The sequence below is a fragment of the Lathyrus oleraceus genome, chromosome 5 (genome assembly GCF_024323335.1).
Source record: "Lathyrus oleraceus cultivar Zhongwan6 chromosome 5, CAAS_Psat_ZW6_1.0, whole genome shotgun sequence".
Taxonomy (NCBI): Eukaryota; Viridiplantae; Streptophyta; class Magnoliopsida; order Fabales; family Fabaceae; genus Lathyrus; species Lathyrus oleraceus.
In genome coordinates, this window is record NC_066583.1 from 310,545,988 (window position 1) to 310,562,035 (window position 16,048).

General features: G+C 37.0%; 2 protein-coding genes across 2 annotated transcripts; both read right to left on the minus strand.

The window, feature by feature from the left end:
* Nucleotides 1-12,973: 12,973 nt before the first annotated feature.
* On the minus strand, nt 12,974-14,176 carry LOC127080367 (uncharacterized). The gene is made up of 2 exons (XM_051020693.1): nt 13,456-14,176; nt 12,974-13,332 (listed from the first exon to the last, which is right to left on the minus strand). The coding sequence occupies exons 1-2, from the start codon at nt 14,174-14,176 to the stop codon at nt 12,974-12,976; spliced, it is 1,080 nt and encodes a 359-aa protein (XP_050876650.1).
* Nucleotides 14,177-14,893: 717 nt separating this feature from the next.
* Nucleotides 14,894-15,551, minus strand: LOC127080368 (secreted RxLR effector protein 161-like). The gene is made up of 2 exons (XM_051020694.1): nt 15,329-15,551; nt 14,894-15,240 (listed from the first exon to the last, which is right to left on the minus strand). The coding sequence occupies exons 1-2, from the start codon at nt 15,549-15,551 to the stop codon at nt 14,894-14,896; spliced, it is 570 nt and encodes a 189-aa protein (XP_050876651.1).
* Nucleotides 15,552-16,048: the final 497 nt, after the last annotated feature.

Here is a 16,048-nt window from a genome sequence, read left to right on the forward strand (position 1 = left end):
CCCTCAGGCGGCTCAGAGTGGTAGATGGTGTCGTCTACTCTTGGCATAATATGCACAACCGGAGGTGGAACGGCAAGGACCGGGCTAGATGTCGGCAGAGAAGCAAACGTGGGGACGAGACCCTCAGGAACAAAGTTCGCGGGCATCCCCCAGGGAAACCAGGCTGGCATAGCAGTAGGCGCGAAGTGGGCGCTGGCAGTAGGCACTGTTGAAGAGGCAATCTCAGAGATGATTGTCCTCTGGGGAGGAGTTGAAGGTGTTGGAGTAGACTAGCTTTGGGCGGCCATGAAAGACTCCATCAGGGCAGTCAATCTGGCCACTTCCTCCTTGAGTTCTCGGTTCTCTTGCTCTAAGTGATCCATCAGTCTTGAAGTGTTGGCTCTGGTGTAGTATCGGTGAGTCAGCTTGTCTTCAAAATAAATGAAGAACACAGAGTTAGACCATTGAACAAGAAGCCTAGAACAAAACCTTCTTATGCACATGATGCATGCAATGCTTGTGCATATGATTTGTTTTATTTATCAGAGGAACTTTAGAGTCCTATTTGCAAATAATGAAAATATTAAGTACATATGGAAACCTCATATCAATAATATCTGGAAAAATTTTACACCAAAGAAGTACAGTCTTGGTAACCAAATAATACAATACAAGAGAGAAGGAAAGTGAACATCTTATGGAACCCTATAAACAATCGTCTAAAGCTCTGGAGACCAGAAGATAAGTTGCATGAAGCCTCTTCACCTCTCTCTCATAGGCTGCTTCCATATACGCCTTCTCTTTGGCGAGTCGATCGTACTTCCTCTTCCAGAACTTGGAAGACTGAGGAAGAAGAGATGTCACCATATCATCAGGCTCATCGATAACCTGATGCTCAAGAAACTCTATCAAAGTTGCTGAAGTAGCTCTTCTCGTTCACGGATCCAAGCACGCGAACGGTCTTCGTCTCTCAACTCCTCTACTCCTTAGTTAGGGAGGGTTGAAGGCCCAGCCATAACCAAAGGTGTAGGTCTCGGATACTCATAAGGCATAAGGTACTCGGAAGCTCTCTTCCTCACCCACAAGGTATAGGGTTCCAAAGCAATACAATTCTCTGGACCAAGCTCTTTCCTTCCCTTCCTATGGATCTTGCGCCAAGCGCGGACCATCCTGCCCTTCAAGGCTTGGGGATCTTTACCCCCCTGAAAGAACACACCCTCTAACAAAATGTTATTAGGTTTATCCTTTAGGGGGAACCCAAGCTGACGACGTGCCAAAATAGGGTTGTAGTTAATCCCACCACATGTACTAAGAAGAGGCACATTGGAGAATTCACCACAAGAGTCAATAATCTTCACACCATTATATACACGGTTGTACCAAAAAATATCATCATTAGTGAGAGACATAAGTCTCGTGGACCACCATAGACATCATTTGTTCTCCTTGAAGGCAACCGTCTGCGGCAAGTGCGAAATGAACCACTTGTACAACAAAGGTAAACAGCACACAATGGTACCACCACCCTTTGCATTCCTCATGTGCAAAGAGAAATAAGTGTCACCCAACAGAGTCGGAATGGGATTAAGAGTAGAGAAAATCCTAATAGCGTTTACATCCACAAATTTGTCGATGTTGGGGAATAACACTAGCCCATAGATGAGAAGTACAAATATGGCCTCAAAGGTGTCCTCACTCATGGCCTTCCCATACAAAGTAGCTTGAGCAATGAGGAACTCAGAAGGGAGACCTTGAATTCCACCTTTGGTAGTCATATGAGCATCAACCAGAGATTCATCTATATGCAACATATCAACAATCTCTTGAGAAGTAGGAACCCTTTCTAAGCCACTGAACGACAACTGATCTAGGATAGGTATACCCACAAGATAGGCATGCTCCTCAAGCGTGGGCAAAAGCTGGAAATCCGGGAATGTGAAGCAACGGTACAAGGGATCATAGAACTGCACCAATACACTCATCAGACCTTCGTCGACTTAAGTAGCAAGAATAGACAGAAGCTTCCCATGATGAGCCTTGAACTCCAAGGGATCTAATACATAGGATAACAAACTCCTTAACTCTTTCAAGTCGGGTTGTCTGAAACTGTGCTTCTTTGTATTCCTTCTTTATCTATCCATGTCTGAAAATTTGCAAATAGACCTCTTAAGTTCTATGAAAATTTTCTCAATATTGATGATATGGATGCAAATGGGTGCACGGATGCATGGATGCAACAATCACACTCAAGGATCAAACAAAGCACACCACACAAAGGTCATGGGATGGATTAAGTCATCCTTAATATCAATCATCTATTTTGGTGGATTATGGTTTACACCTTATCAACACCCAAGTTCCATTGATATTAAGGGTGTACAAGAACGGATCAACCATGAATCAAGGGTTTATTGCAAATCACGAGCATGGAGGCTCGGTTAAGAATCACCCAAAGGGAGTGTACTAGGGTTTAAACCTGCCAAACATGTTCTACAAGAGGTTCGCATAGTCATCATCCCATCTTTCGGATATTATCGGATAAACGACTACTCGTATTCCAAAAAAAATCTCAAGAGAGACTCTTATGAGTGTAGTATCGCGTAGCAATCATATCAAATCTTACACTTGAACGACCTTCGCACTACGTCCTAAAAATAGGCCAAGATGGGCTTGGTAAACTAAGGTCCTTGGCTTCTAAGGTCTATATTGGAAAGAGTAATGCCTAACCACGACTACTCGTGTGACATTATTGATCCCAACATGACCTCCACCAAGTGAATGGGCTTGCAAGTCAACTTGCTAAGGAATAACTCCACACAAGTCAACAAGACTATGCCATTCTCCTATCCTAAGTGCACTCGAGTTCGGGTATAGAACTCATCTCACTAAGATCACCAAGCATACAAGGAATTAATATATCAAGCAATTCATACATTACAAACAATACAGTAATCCCAAATTGCACAAAAAATATGTGACAAAATAATATACAATACAATACAACAAAATGTGAAAAGTAGGCAAAATTCACTAGGCAAATGTATGTCCCCAGCAGAGTCGCCACTTTTCTGTAGCGGGGTATTCGTTACCTTTAGATTTATTGACTAAATCAAAAGTAAATCATACAATTCGAGTCGCCACCGCACTTCTATTTATTCAAAGGAAAGGTTAGAAAGCGAACAAAAACCGAGAAGTTTTATCGAATCAAAAACTAATAAAAATGTCAGAGATTGGGGTAAGAGGGTTGGTTATGCAATGGGAAGGTTTTAAGCACCCAAAATATCCTAGGTACTCCTAGGGAGCCTTTTTCACAATTTGTTGTAAGGTAGGTTGGTATTTTGTGAAAATTATTTGTGCAAACATGATTGAGGAGATGAGAGAAGAATGTACAAATTATTTACAATTTTTGTGTTTGAATGGATAAACCCATTGCCTACGTACCATCTTAAAAAAGATTAGGATCAAAACCTCGTAGTTCGGGATAAAAATCTTAAAATAAGTGGGTGGATTGATTGGTCCAAAAGCCTTAAGGTCTTTTGTTATCCAAGGGAGAAAACTCAACCTAAAAACAACAAATCCACCATGTGAGGATAGCTTCAACATGCTAGTGAGGGGTTAACCCTATAACAAGCATGGAAGACTCATTGTCCATCACTAAGGATATAGGTGAGTATTATATCAACCTCAAGAATAACTCAAACCTAATAGCTAATGGTTATGAAAAGTTTTGATAAGAAAGTGGCCATTGAAACCACAAAAACATTTGAATGAGTTATATTTACCAATGAAAGTATTTACAAAATATGGTCAAAGTTGACTTAGAATTCAATTCAAAATAAGTGTTATGAAAAGAAAGTTTGAAAATCAAAAGCATAATGCTTAGGTTTCTAATGTTTGAAAACAAATGTTAATGTTTGCACAAAAGTTTTGGCTTGGGTTAGAGTGGAGGGAAGAAGAAGAATGACTAAGTCCTAAACATAAAAGAGATGAAGGAGAATAAATAAAACCACAAATGGAGTTCCCTTCTTGAGATCATATTGATGATCCAAGTAGCTCACATCCTTTGGAATAAGCAAGCAAATAAGTATGTACTCAAGCAATCAATCAATCAAGCAAAGCTCTTAGGAATCTTCCAATGGCTATTGTATCTCTCACTTTAGACGCACATGATAATGATTCTTCACTTTGGCTCAGATAGGAATCCCTAGCACAAAAACACACACATCAAAGATTTCTATAATGCAAACAAATAATGGACAAAAGGGAGTTTAGCGATTAGGATCCTTTCAAGTTCATCTTCAAGATTAAGCATTCTAAAGGGATGAGGCCTAGTTGCTCTTTGACTCCATTTTTTGCATAGGGAATGTCCTAAAGTCTAAGTCCTTTTGTCCATTTGCATTTGGTTCACAATAATCAAAACAAAACACAAGCACAATAGTATATACACAATTATGTGCTCAAGTGAGCAAAAGGCAAATTGCATTAACATAAACATGTGCTCAAATGAGCAAAGGGCAAAAGCAAATGAATAATATGTACAAGAATAGTAAATTGTATAAATGTAAAGTGCAAGAATTAAATGTTAATGTTTAATGGTTAGTGTTAGTGTGCCATAAGGCAATTTAGCGCTATCTAAGGCCGGTCAATAAAAATGTAGGCAATAACACGAGTTAGAGATCTTGATTAGTGAATCAAGCTCCTACAACTTGCCATGCCAAAAGAAGATGAGAAATGATTTTGTATTGATTTAGGTTCTTTGCTTGATTAGGAAGCAACCTATCCTTAATGCAAAGTCATTCACTTGATCTATGATAAAGATGAATTAGATTTGAATCAAGGAAGGTTAAACCTCCCATGTATCAAGGCTAACCACCAATCCTTAACTCATTGATCAAAAAAAGAAAAAGAGATGAAGAAGGAGATGAATAAGAAGGAACATTAATGGAAATTTAAATGAAGTATCAACATACATTGACCAAAGATAGATGAAATCAAGGTCAAACATTAGTAAACAAAAGCAAAATGAAACTTAGAAGTCAAGAAACAAATAAAATATTTTTGGTATTGTTGGAAATTAAAATAATATTTGAATTAAAATAAACAATTAAAGATCAAACTTCAAATCCATTTCAAATCAACTTTTTAAAGTCTAAATGGATCATCCTAAGTTCAACAAGGTCAAACAAAGTTTGACAAAAATTTCAGCATTTTTAGAAACCAGAAACTAGTTTTAATCAATTAAAAATGCATAAAAATAACCTAATTGAATTAAAATCTCAAATAAATCTCAAATCAATTAATAAATTGATGAGAATATTTTTCATAGATCCATCATTATTCAAAGAGGTTGAGAAAATATTTTTGTATTTTTTGAATATTAAAAAATTATTTAAAATGAATTAAAAATAACCAGAAAAGAGAAAATTCATAAAAAATATCAAATGATGAAATAAAAAATATTAAAAATCAATTTTAGAAACTAGAAATTAAAAGAGAAATAATGCAATTGGTCTCACATTTTTTGGACCAATAATGAATGAGATATGATTTTTTGAAATGAAATGGAATAAAAGGAATAAAATGAAAATTAAAACCAGAAAATAAAAATGGGAAAAAATGTGAGGCGTAGGATCTAAGCTCATTAATTGAGTTGGCGCATCAGACAGATCACATGTGCGCGTCCACCAAACACTCAAGTCAAAGCGAAACACCTGACCATTAAATAAGTCATAAGAAAGAAGGATCCAGATTAGATCTGGAAACAAGATCCAACGGCCATGGCTTAATCTGGTAAACACCGTCTTCTCCGGAGAGACTTTCAGTTCTGGTGAGAGTTGCAGACATGGCAACCTCAACCAAATGCCACGATCTATACAGCAATGGAAAGCTGGGGTGATGTACATCACCCATGTACCATCTATTTTTGCTCTAGACTTCCATGGTAAAAGAAATCAGAGGTTGAAAATTATGATGTTCAACTGAAACTTAATGGTTTTTCAAAATTCAAAGCACAAATCAATTGCCCCTGAGGAGAGGACTTCAGCCAACCCAATAAATGCAAGAAAACAACAATAATCAAAGAGTTTCGAAGAGGAAAAGTTTGAGCATCCACCTCTGAAATGTGGATCTGAAAGGCACAAATTCTCTTAGCTATGGCTTGCAGTATGATCTCAGGATGAAGATGAAGCAAGGTTAAGGAACTATGGGTCTGAAAATCAACCAATGAAGTTGAAATTCAGATCTGAAAATTTGAAAAGAAAGAGAGAGTTCCTTTAAGTGAGGCTATGGAGGGATTCTTGCAGCATAACAGGCACCTTCAGGTTGTTCAATTGTGAAGCCTTGTGCACTTATTTATAGCAAATGATAGTTGTAATGCATGAACAAAGTGTGTGCATGAATGAAGAGGGCCTCCATGCATGGGCCTGTACAAGCGCATGGAGGGCCCAATTCTGATTGGAATGGCAAGCTTTACATCAACAAATGTGTTTTGGACATGCAGATGAGGTGTATTTGGCTCATGCATAAAGTTTGAATCAAGTTTCTAAAAATGTACCAACACTTTCTCCTCTTTGAAAATGCTACTTCCAAAAATAAAACATAGCCTTATGGGTAATGGTTAGAAAGCTCTTAACATGAGGATCAATTGTTATGTTGAACAAAACTTAATTTGGAATTGGGAAATTGATGAAAATTGATCATGAAGTGCAAGGTGCAAAATATGTGTATGTGAAAATTTCCAAAAATGGTCAACTTCAAGCCCTTCTGTTTCAATGATACAAGCTCCAAATGATAAAACCTTCAACATCAAAGTTTTAGATCGTTTCAATATAATCAATTTGGACTCAAATTTTTCATCATTTGGATTTTTGATGAGAACGTTATGGGCACTTGAAGTTGGACTTTTTCACATTTCAATGCCTTTGGTCCAAAGTGACCTATAATGTTTTGCATTATCACATGTGTTTCTTTTAGGATTATGAAAATTTTCTCAACATAACAAATTAAGTAGACATCTTAAAATTTCCAATTCATTTGATCACACCTCAAAATCCTAAAAAATGAATGAGTTATGTTCTTGGGAAGTTGACCTAAAATTAGGGTTTCAGTCAAAATGACCTATAATATTTTGAAATGGATGATGACCTTACAAGCTTCAAATAAATTTTTTATGAACATGAAAGTTGTTTATATGGTTCTTAAGAACATTGTTTCTCTTGGGGTCATCTCCATTTGACAAACACATCAAAAGTTAGGTCTTAGTGTACTTCAAAAATAGTCAGATGAGATGACTGATCAACTTCTCAAGTTCATGCCTCAAATCTTGATGAATTAATGATTGAGGACACTCAAATAAGCTCAAGTACGCATGAAATTATGAGTGAAATAACTTCCCTTGATTTTATTTGATCATGGGTTGAGGTTGCTTCATGAGCAGGGCACAGTTGATGAATAGTTGAATTAGGGTTTCCTTGGGAATCAAGCCTCAAGCCCTTTGGTTTGCTTTAATCAAATTGACACATTGATATACTTCGGAGGCATATATGATGAATTAGATCTTTGGGAACCATTGTCATGCTTGCTTTCATCTCTACCTGGCCATATCAATGGGCATAGGGTCTCTTAGGAGCCTTAGATCTTATGATTGCTCAGGCTACAAAACAAAAGATGTTAGTGACATATTTTTGTGCTTTTGGTTAGTAAACAAAATAAGAAAAGCAATAATATAAAATTCAAGCATGCTTGGTGATCTCAACCAACTCACAAAAGTTCCCACCCTAGGGTTAAGGAGCCAAGATGATATGATCCTTGAGGCAAATGCAAATGCAATGTTATGATGCCATGAGGGATCTTAGGGTCAAAATTGGGGTCTTACACTAGTGTTCAAGATAGGGGGAGTTTTCAAAGCCTTACTTTCAAGAGATAGGGGGAGTTTGAGTTCAAGCTTAAAGATCGGTTGTCATCATCAAAAAGGGGGAGAATGTGAAGACAAGTTTCCTACATGTTTTTTATGAAGACAATATTTCAAGACTCTCCATATCAAAAGAATGAAAAATAAAGATCCTATCAAAACCTTTCTCAAAGATGTTCATGGATCAAGTTAAGGTATATGATCTTCTTGACAATATACTTCTAGTGGATCATGCATTATGTGCTCATTGTAAAAAACATTTTCTATCATGATTTTTCTTTTAAAATGATGTTTAAAACATTGCATATTCAAAAGTATTTTAACTTAGAAAAAATTTTAATTTTTTGTTTGGACCAATCGATTGGTCCTGTATGTCAATCAATTGATCAAACTTTCTGTTTTAACATTTTTCGCTTCCAAAGCTGAACCAGTCGATTGATGCCTTAAAGAAATCGATTGATCCTAGTGTATTTTTCAGTTTTTGGCCTATGTCAATCGATTTGTCATATGTGCCAATCGATTGATGCTGGGAAATTTTTGAAAAAGTCTGAATTTTATTTCTTCACTCAATACACCATTTCATCATAACCCTTCATGGCAAAGCTTTACATCTTTTCATCAACAATTCTCGGATTTCTATTTTAACCATTGCCATGTTATGTTGAAAGGATGCATTCATACTATAAATACTCTTTATATTTTCATTTCACTTTCACCTCTTTCAATCAAACTACAAAATCTCTCTGCATTCATCTTCATCTAAATTTTCATATACAAATACTTTTGAAAATATATTTTCATATCATTTTCTTCAAAAGTATTCTTGAGCATTTAGAGATTATTTTGTCTTGAACCTTCATATTATGAAAGAGAAGAAGATTCTAATTAATTGATTAAAATCTTGTCCACTACAAATATTCATATTCATTCAAAATTACTCTGTAAAATCCTAAGTACTAAGAATTGTTTGGTATTAAGGTGTGTTGCTTATCGTCCAGGATTGTTGGAGATAAGTGTCAAGAAAAGGAAGGATTGTTTTCTTTTCTTGTGATTTAAGTTTTCAAGAAGATTGTTCTTTATCACTTAGTTAGAGGCTTATTTTAGGAGATCTAACAATAATAAAATCTCTTACACATTGTAAGGGGATTGGAGTACTCTCAAGTTGTAAGGGGAACCAGTATAGTTCCTGGTGTTCTTTATTTTCCGCTCTTTACCACTTTCATCATCTTATCAATCCAGAAAAGAAAAGAACCTTTATCCACCAAATCAGAATAAATTTTCTAAAATCCTAATTCACCCCCCCCCCCCTCTTAGGCTCATTCCTAACTTACACTTTGTGCCTAATTCTGTAACTGCAATCTTGTAAGAGCCATATATAGATTATACTTGTATTGATTCAAGAATGTTTTTCCATGTCCTTACCTTCCCTGGTTCCAAATTCATGTACCATCCAATGATGCCCCAGATAGGCTATCTTGGAATCAATGGATCGGTAACTCATCATTATCAATATAAGAAGCCATCTTCCTGCAGTACATGGTGACGTGACTGCAAGAACAACTCAAACCTTTGTACTGGGGAAAATGAGGTACCTTGAATTTTTGTGGGAGCACGACATTTGGCACTAAGCACAACTCTCTAGCATTCAAACCATGAGCAAAGAAGCCTTTGATAGTGTGACTCCTTTCCACTAAAATGTTATCATTTGTAGGCCTGGGTTGATTGAACCCAGGTACCCTTTGAGTAACAACCCTTGGAGGAGGTTGAGCAACATTCTGAGCAGACGGTGGTTGCGGCATGAATGACGGATACATCTGATACAACAAGGTAGGCTTCAGAGTATGAGTAGTTGGAGTGCCTTCTTGAGAAAACTTCCCCCCAGGTTGCACATTGGGAGCAAATGGTGCCCCATAATAAGCGTACTAGAGCGCACTGTTGTTCAAAAATGGTTAAACCATAGTAGCAAACACATAAGGACTTGTTTGAGTTGTTTGAGCAGGAATTTGGAAAGTGATAAGAGGGCCCCTATACTCGGGCTCTTGGTCTCTTCATAGCAGGCTAACGAGTCTCTTCAGTTTCATCCCTTTTAAGGGAGAAATGATTTAGAATCCCCCATGGGAAGGAAGCAGAATTCATGTTGAAAGAAGAAGCAGTGAAGAGTTGGTACGGCATAAAAAGATTCCCACTAGCAAACTATGAAGTGTAGTTAAGAGGCATTCCTTATTGGTAGGCAGCAGTAAACCTACTAGGGCCAGTTGGAAAGAGAGGTTGGATTACAGCAACATGTTTGTCAACAATGTCAACGGGATCCACCATAACAAGAGCGGTGTCAGTAGTAGTTATAATAGTAGTGTCAATTGGATTTACAACAACAGCATTGTCTCTCTGAGCTTTGAAATGTTCCAAGATGGTACCTATCTTACCTTGTAGTTGAGCTAAGGTCTCCCTGGTTGTAGCATTCTCTTGTTTGTATTCAGACATGATTCTCTGTTTGTTGGCTCTAGTGTTATACCGATGTCGATTTGTCGTCTTTCTAAAGAGGATGAAGACGAGCGTAATCATTTTGTTTTTGGATAGAAAAGTGCACATGAATGAATGATATGTTATGGAAAAATATTTTGATTGTTATTTTTTCCAATCAATTTTCCAAGGAATTCTTGAGTTTTTATTTGTTGTAAGTAAACATAAAGCATAGGAAATAAAGGCAATAAGACAAAACCGATAATGAAAGGAACCCTTTTATATTCATAACAATGAACCAAAGAGTACAACTATTACAGTTTTTCCCCAAGGGCTACAACAAGTTTGTTCAAAGATAACAAATGACCCCCCCCCCCCTCAAAGTAACTATGCAGCCACTCTGTCTTAGTCAACTACCATTGTGAATCCGTAAAGGTATAGCCTGGATCGTTCTACTCAAAAGGTATTGCAGCAATGACTCCTTGTGATCCAAGATGAAATTCTGGTATGCAGATCTCAGATGTCGTATACGATGTCACGACACTAGGATCAGCACATTGTCACGCCACAAACAATATCAGTGTTTAAGTAAGTAGCACAAAGTAAATAACACAAATAGTTGTTAACCCAGTTCGGTGCAACGTCACCTACATCTGGGGGCATCCAAGCCAAGAAGGAAATCTACTATAACATAACTAGTTTGAAGTTCTAAACAACCTCAAATTTTACAAACTTCTCACCTAATCTCTACCCGTGGAAGTTTCTATCTAAGACTCTCCTAGATATGAGACCCCTCTCACTTCCCTTCAATCACACAATTGTGACAACGACTTCTTATAGTAAACATAGGACACAAAACTGAATCCCCTCTTGCTTAAAATATCATGAGTGATTCATAATTACAACTCAATAACACAAGTCCAATTCAAGTATGGAAGAGATACTCGAATGGCTCGCAAATAACAAAGAAAACTAAACCCTAACAAAGACAACTTACATCATTGCTTTATTACATTCTTAGGGTTAGAAACGGTCTTTAAATGGCCCTAGAAAGGCATGGGCTTCGGGCTTGATCAATAGCAGATCCAAGGACTGCTACACAATATTTTATAGATTTGATTCCATCATATCAGATGTTTCCTAAAGTGTTTTGACATCCTTACTTTGGAAACACGGCAAAGCACAAATAGTCATTTGCTTTTAAAACACGTGTTTCTTGAACCACACAGCTCGTAAAATAAATCTTCAGAGGATCTTCAGATATCTCACAATAGAAACAAACCTTTCAAGAAACTGAAACAGGGCACACTCCAATGTTGAACCAGCATGTCAGGATATCTTGTCCAACATCTTGCTTGAGTACATGTTTTTCCAAAATGCAGCCAATCACTACACAACAGACTTAACAATCTCCCCATTTGGAATGTTTTGGCTAAAACAACCTTTGCATAACCCAACTAGAAAGAGGGTAAAGAACACAGCACTAAGGTGCAATATAAACAACACACAAGCATAAAAAACACGATCTTCTCTGAAATAAAAAACAATAGAGGCAAGCGCAGCAGAAACAAAAACTTAGCCTCACAACAGAGAGAATTAAACTCTCACACGTAGAACCTGCTTAAGATGAAAATAAATTCTCTACATCAGGATGTCAAGACATTTGATTTGACTTCAAAAAAAACTAATAGCCCACACGTACTAGCATATCACCATAAGCTAGAAAAGCATATGCTCCCCCTGAGTAGTAGAACAAGGGCAAGAGCCAATCCCCCTCAAGGGGCAGGAGTTATAACAAGGCTATAAAAAAAACCACAAATAGATCACAAGAACTATTCCCCCTTTTTAGCCAAAAGATTGACAAACACAATCAAACTTAGAAGTAACAGAGCAAATAATCAGTTAATTTACAAACCAAAAGCACTAAAAGTGCAAAAATATTCAGGGCATGACCCATAAAAAGAAAACATCCAGAAGCACAAAAAAATTATAAGAAACATAACACTTCAGTCTTCATCACTACTGGTTGTCTCTTTATCATCACTTTCATCATAACCTTTTCATTAGCATCTTCTTCACCCGCATTATCACCATCCAGATTTCCCTCTTCTTCAGACAAAGCCTTTAGCAGGATCTCAAGCTTGCTCTTCCTTTCAATATAAACTTTGACAGTTTCATCCAAGGTTTTGTAGGTGTTTTTTAGTTCATCAAGGATTCATGTCCTAGTAGTAGACCTGTAGGTTTCTGGTCAGATGTCATGACAATATCTGGAACATGTTTCCACGTGAAAAGCCTATAATGTAATGACAGAGGGGGATATCTTTTGCAAGCACCATCAAAACTGAGCAAAATACTTGGGTGTTGACTCAGTATAATACTATAAATTAATGAGGGAAAGGCTATAGGCATCTTCACAGCAAATGAGGCAGCATGCTTCATTGTTTGTTCAAAGGCATTGGATCCAAAGTCAAAATTTGTTTTGGTCCCTACAATATAAATAAACTTACCCAATCATGTAGCAATGTTAGAAGTATGATTAGTTGGCACCAAATTAGCAGCTCCAATTATGTGCAGTACTGCATACTTTACACTCAAGCAGCCTACTGACAACTTCCCTTCTCTAGGTTATTCCTTTACTTGCTTTGCTATAATTTCTATGCAAATGACATTGTCAGAAACTTCCACTTCAGCTTGCTCTTCTTCACTTCTGCCCAAAAACCTATTTATGATTTCAGGAGAGAACTCCACACATGTTCCTCTCACATACACCTTTCTAAACTCCTTACTCCTCTTGTTATCACACTCCTTAGATATATTCACAATGAATTCCTTAACAAGAATTTCATAACACTTGCCAAAGCTAGTCACACTTTTCATCAATCCGGCTTCTTGAATCATACCCATAACTTCTTTGCACTCAAAAGAATATTTTCCAAGTTCTCTTTCCAAAGCCAGTGTTCTTTGGTAAACGAAATTCCACTTTTCTACATTCTCAACAAAGTGAAAGGAGATTCAATTGGAACTTCATAAATTTTTGCTGGAATCTTCTTCCCAGAAGTTTGCTTTCTTGTAGCAAAAATGATGTCTTGAACACCATGTTGACTCACTAGAAGCAGATGAGGCTTCCTTCCTCTTTAGGTATCTCTTTTTGGTGACAGGATTAACAACCTTGCTCCACCCTTTTGTAGGGCCAACACTAGTACTTCTCTTGAGAGATTTGGAGGGCTTGCTAGAGGACTCAACCGCTTTCCCTTTCCTTCTCTTTAACCTTTTAGATATTCCTGGAGACAATATCTTACCAATTGGCTCATCATCAGAGTCCAGATCATCTATATTTTCAATGTCTGTAGATTGGTCCTTCTTCTCAACAGAGTTTTCTTCTTTATCCGACAAATCACCAAACGTGCCATCAGAATCATCTTTTTCTTCTGATTTTTCAGGGGACTGAGTAGAAACATTTCCATCAGATTTATCAAGAGGGGTTTTAGTAGGGTTATCAGTTTGGCCCAAGGATGTGGAGATATACGGCACAATACCAGTCTTAGGTTCAATACCCAAAACTTGAGAAATCAACACACGAATATTTTTATCAACATTGTCTCTTTCAGCAACTATCATACTAGATTTACTCAGAGTGGTAACATATCTAGGTTTATTAGTGTTTTCAGAGGTTTCAACATTTCCTATAATTTCTGGAACAAAATAGATTTTTACAGAAGCATCAACATTTTGTTTGACATTAGTAGGATCAAGGTACAGGCTAGTCATCGAATGAGGTTTCTTGACAATAGTAAAGGGTTCAAGATTTCTTACATCACTAGCATCCATAGATGGAGATGAAAAGGTACTTACTTTAGAGGGCTTGCCCTTTCTCGAAGCAGTTATTTTAGGCTTCCTTATAGGGGTTGCATGTCCAGGAACGAGAGAGAGAGAGAGAGAGAGAGAGAGAGAGAGAGAGAGAGAGAGGACCGACATCAATAATGACTTCAGAATGACCTACATTAGTATCGACACTCCTAGGGTTCGATTGCTTGATGGAAGTTGAGACAGAAGGTTGAGACATTTGGAATTTTGATTTTGAGAATTGAAGTCTAAAAAGAGAGCAATGAGATGATGGTAACCGAGATTGATGATCAGCAGGTTTTTATGAATGGCGTGAATGATATTGATGGAGTAGGTAGGGTGGCGTGTTGAGAAAATAAGGAAAGTTTGTAATGATTTTCCTTAAGTTTTATGCACCATTAAATGGAGGGAAGAGAAAATTTGATTTGCATACCTCCATATCAGTAATTGCTATAATTCTTCAAGCATGCAAATACCCAATTCGCCCCTTAACTTCTCAAACTAATTTGCATCCAATTCTTTAGTGAAAATATCTTCATGTTGCTTCTTAGTGGATACATGCTCAAGAGTAACAATTTTTTCTTCAACAAGATCTCTGATAAAACGATTATGAAAATCAATATACTTAGTTATGATGTGTTAAATGGGATTCTTAGATATGTTGATAGCACTTAGATTATCACAATATAATGTCATGACATCTTATTGGACATTATATTCCTCTAGCATTTGTTTCATCCAAATTAATTGAGAGCAGTTGCTTTCTGCTGCAATATATTCGGCCTTAGTCGTTGACAATGACACACAGTTTTGCTTCTTGTTGAACCAAGATATAAGATTATTTCCCAAGAAGAAACATCCTCCAAAATTTCTCTTTCTATTATCAGCACTACCTGCCCAATCTGCATCACAGTATCCTATAAGCATGGAATTTGCATTATGATAGTACAACATTCCATAGTCACTAGTCCCATTGATGTATTTCAGGATCCGTTTCACTTGAGTAATATGACTCTTTTTAGGCTCAGATTGATATCTTTCATACACTCCTACAACAAATGTAATGTCAGGTCTGCTCTACATGTTACAACAAACTTACAATCATACTCATGTACAGACCTTGATCCACATATATACCTTTTTCATCTTTAGTTAACTTCAAGTGGGTTGGTGCAGGTGTCCTTTTGTGACTTGCATTTTCCATGCCAAACTTCTTTACTATACTCTTAGCATACTTGCTTTGAGAGATAAAGATATTAGCATCCATTTGTTTGACTTGAAGACCAAGAAAGTAAGTCAATTCACCAACAAGACTCATCTCAAATTCAGATTGCATCTGCCTGACAAAATGTTGGACCATTGTAGTGGGGCATTCGTTAGCATTAGAGATATTAACTAAATCCAAGGTAAACCATACAAGTCGAGTCGCCACCGCACTTCTATTTATCCAAAGGAATGGTTAGAAAGCGAACAAAAACCTAAAAGTTTTATCGAATCAAAAACTAGTAAAAATGTCAGAGATCGGGGTAAGGGGGTTGGTTATGCAATGGGAAGGTTTTAAGCACCCAAAACATCCTAGGTACTCCTAGGGATCCCTTTTCACACTTGTTGTAAGGTTGGTATTTTGTGAAAATTTGTTTGTGCAAACATGATTGAAGAGATGAGAAGAGAATATACAAGTTAATTACAATTTGTGTTTGGATGGATAAACCCATTGCCTACGTACCATCTTAAAAAAGATTAGGATCAAAACCTCGTAGTTCGGGGTAAAAAATTCAAAATGAGTTGGTGAATTGATTGGTCCAAAAGCCTTAAGGTCTTTTGTTATCCAAGGGAGAAAACTCGACCTAAAACCAC

Excerpts from the sequence above, each read along its gene's own strand:
- LOC127080367 (XM_051020693.1), bottom strand. The coding sequence starts at position 14,176 with ATGGATGCTAGTGATGTAAGAAATCTTGAACCCTTTACTATTGTCAAG. Across the intron at positions 13,333-13,455 it reads GGAAGCCTCATCTGCTTCTA|AAAAGTGGAATTTCGTTTAC; the intron begins GTGAGTCAACAT and ends TTGAGAATGTAG.
- LOC127080368 (XM_051020694.1), bottom strand. The coding sequence starts at position 15,551 with ATGGTCCAACATTTTGTCAGGCAGATGCAATCTGAATTTGAGATGAGT. Across the intron at positions 15,241-15,328 it reads GTTAACTAAAGATGAAAAAG|GAGTGTATGAAAGATATCAA; the intron begins GTATATATGTGG and ends CATTTGTTGTAG.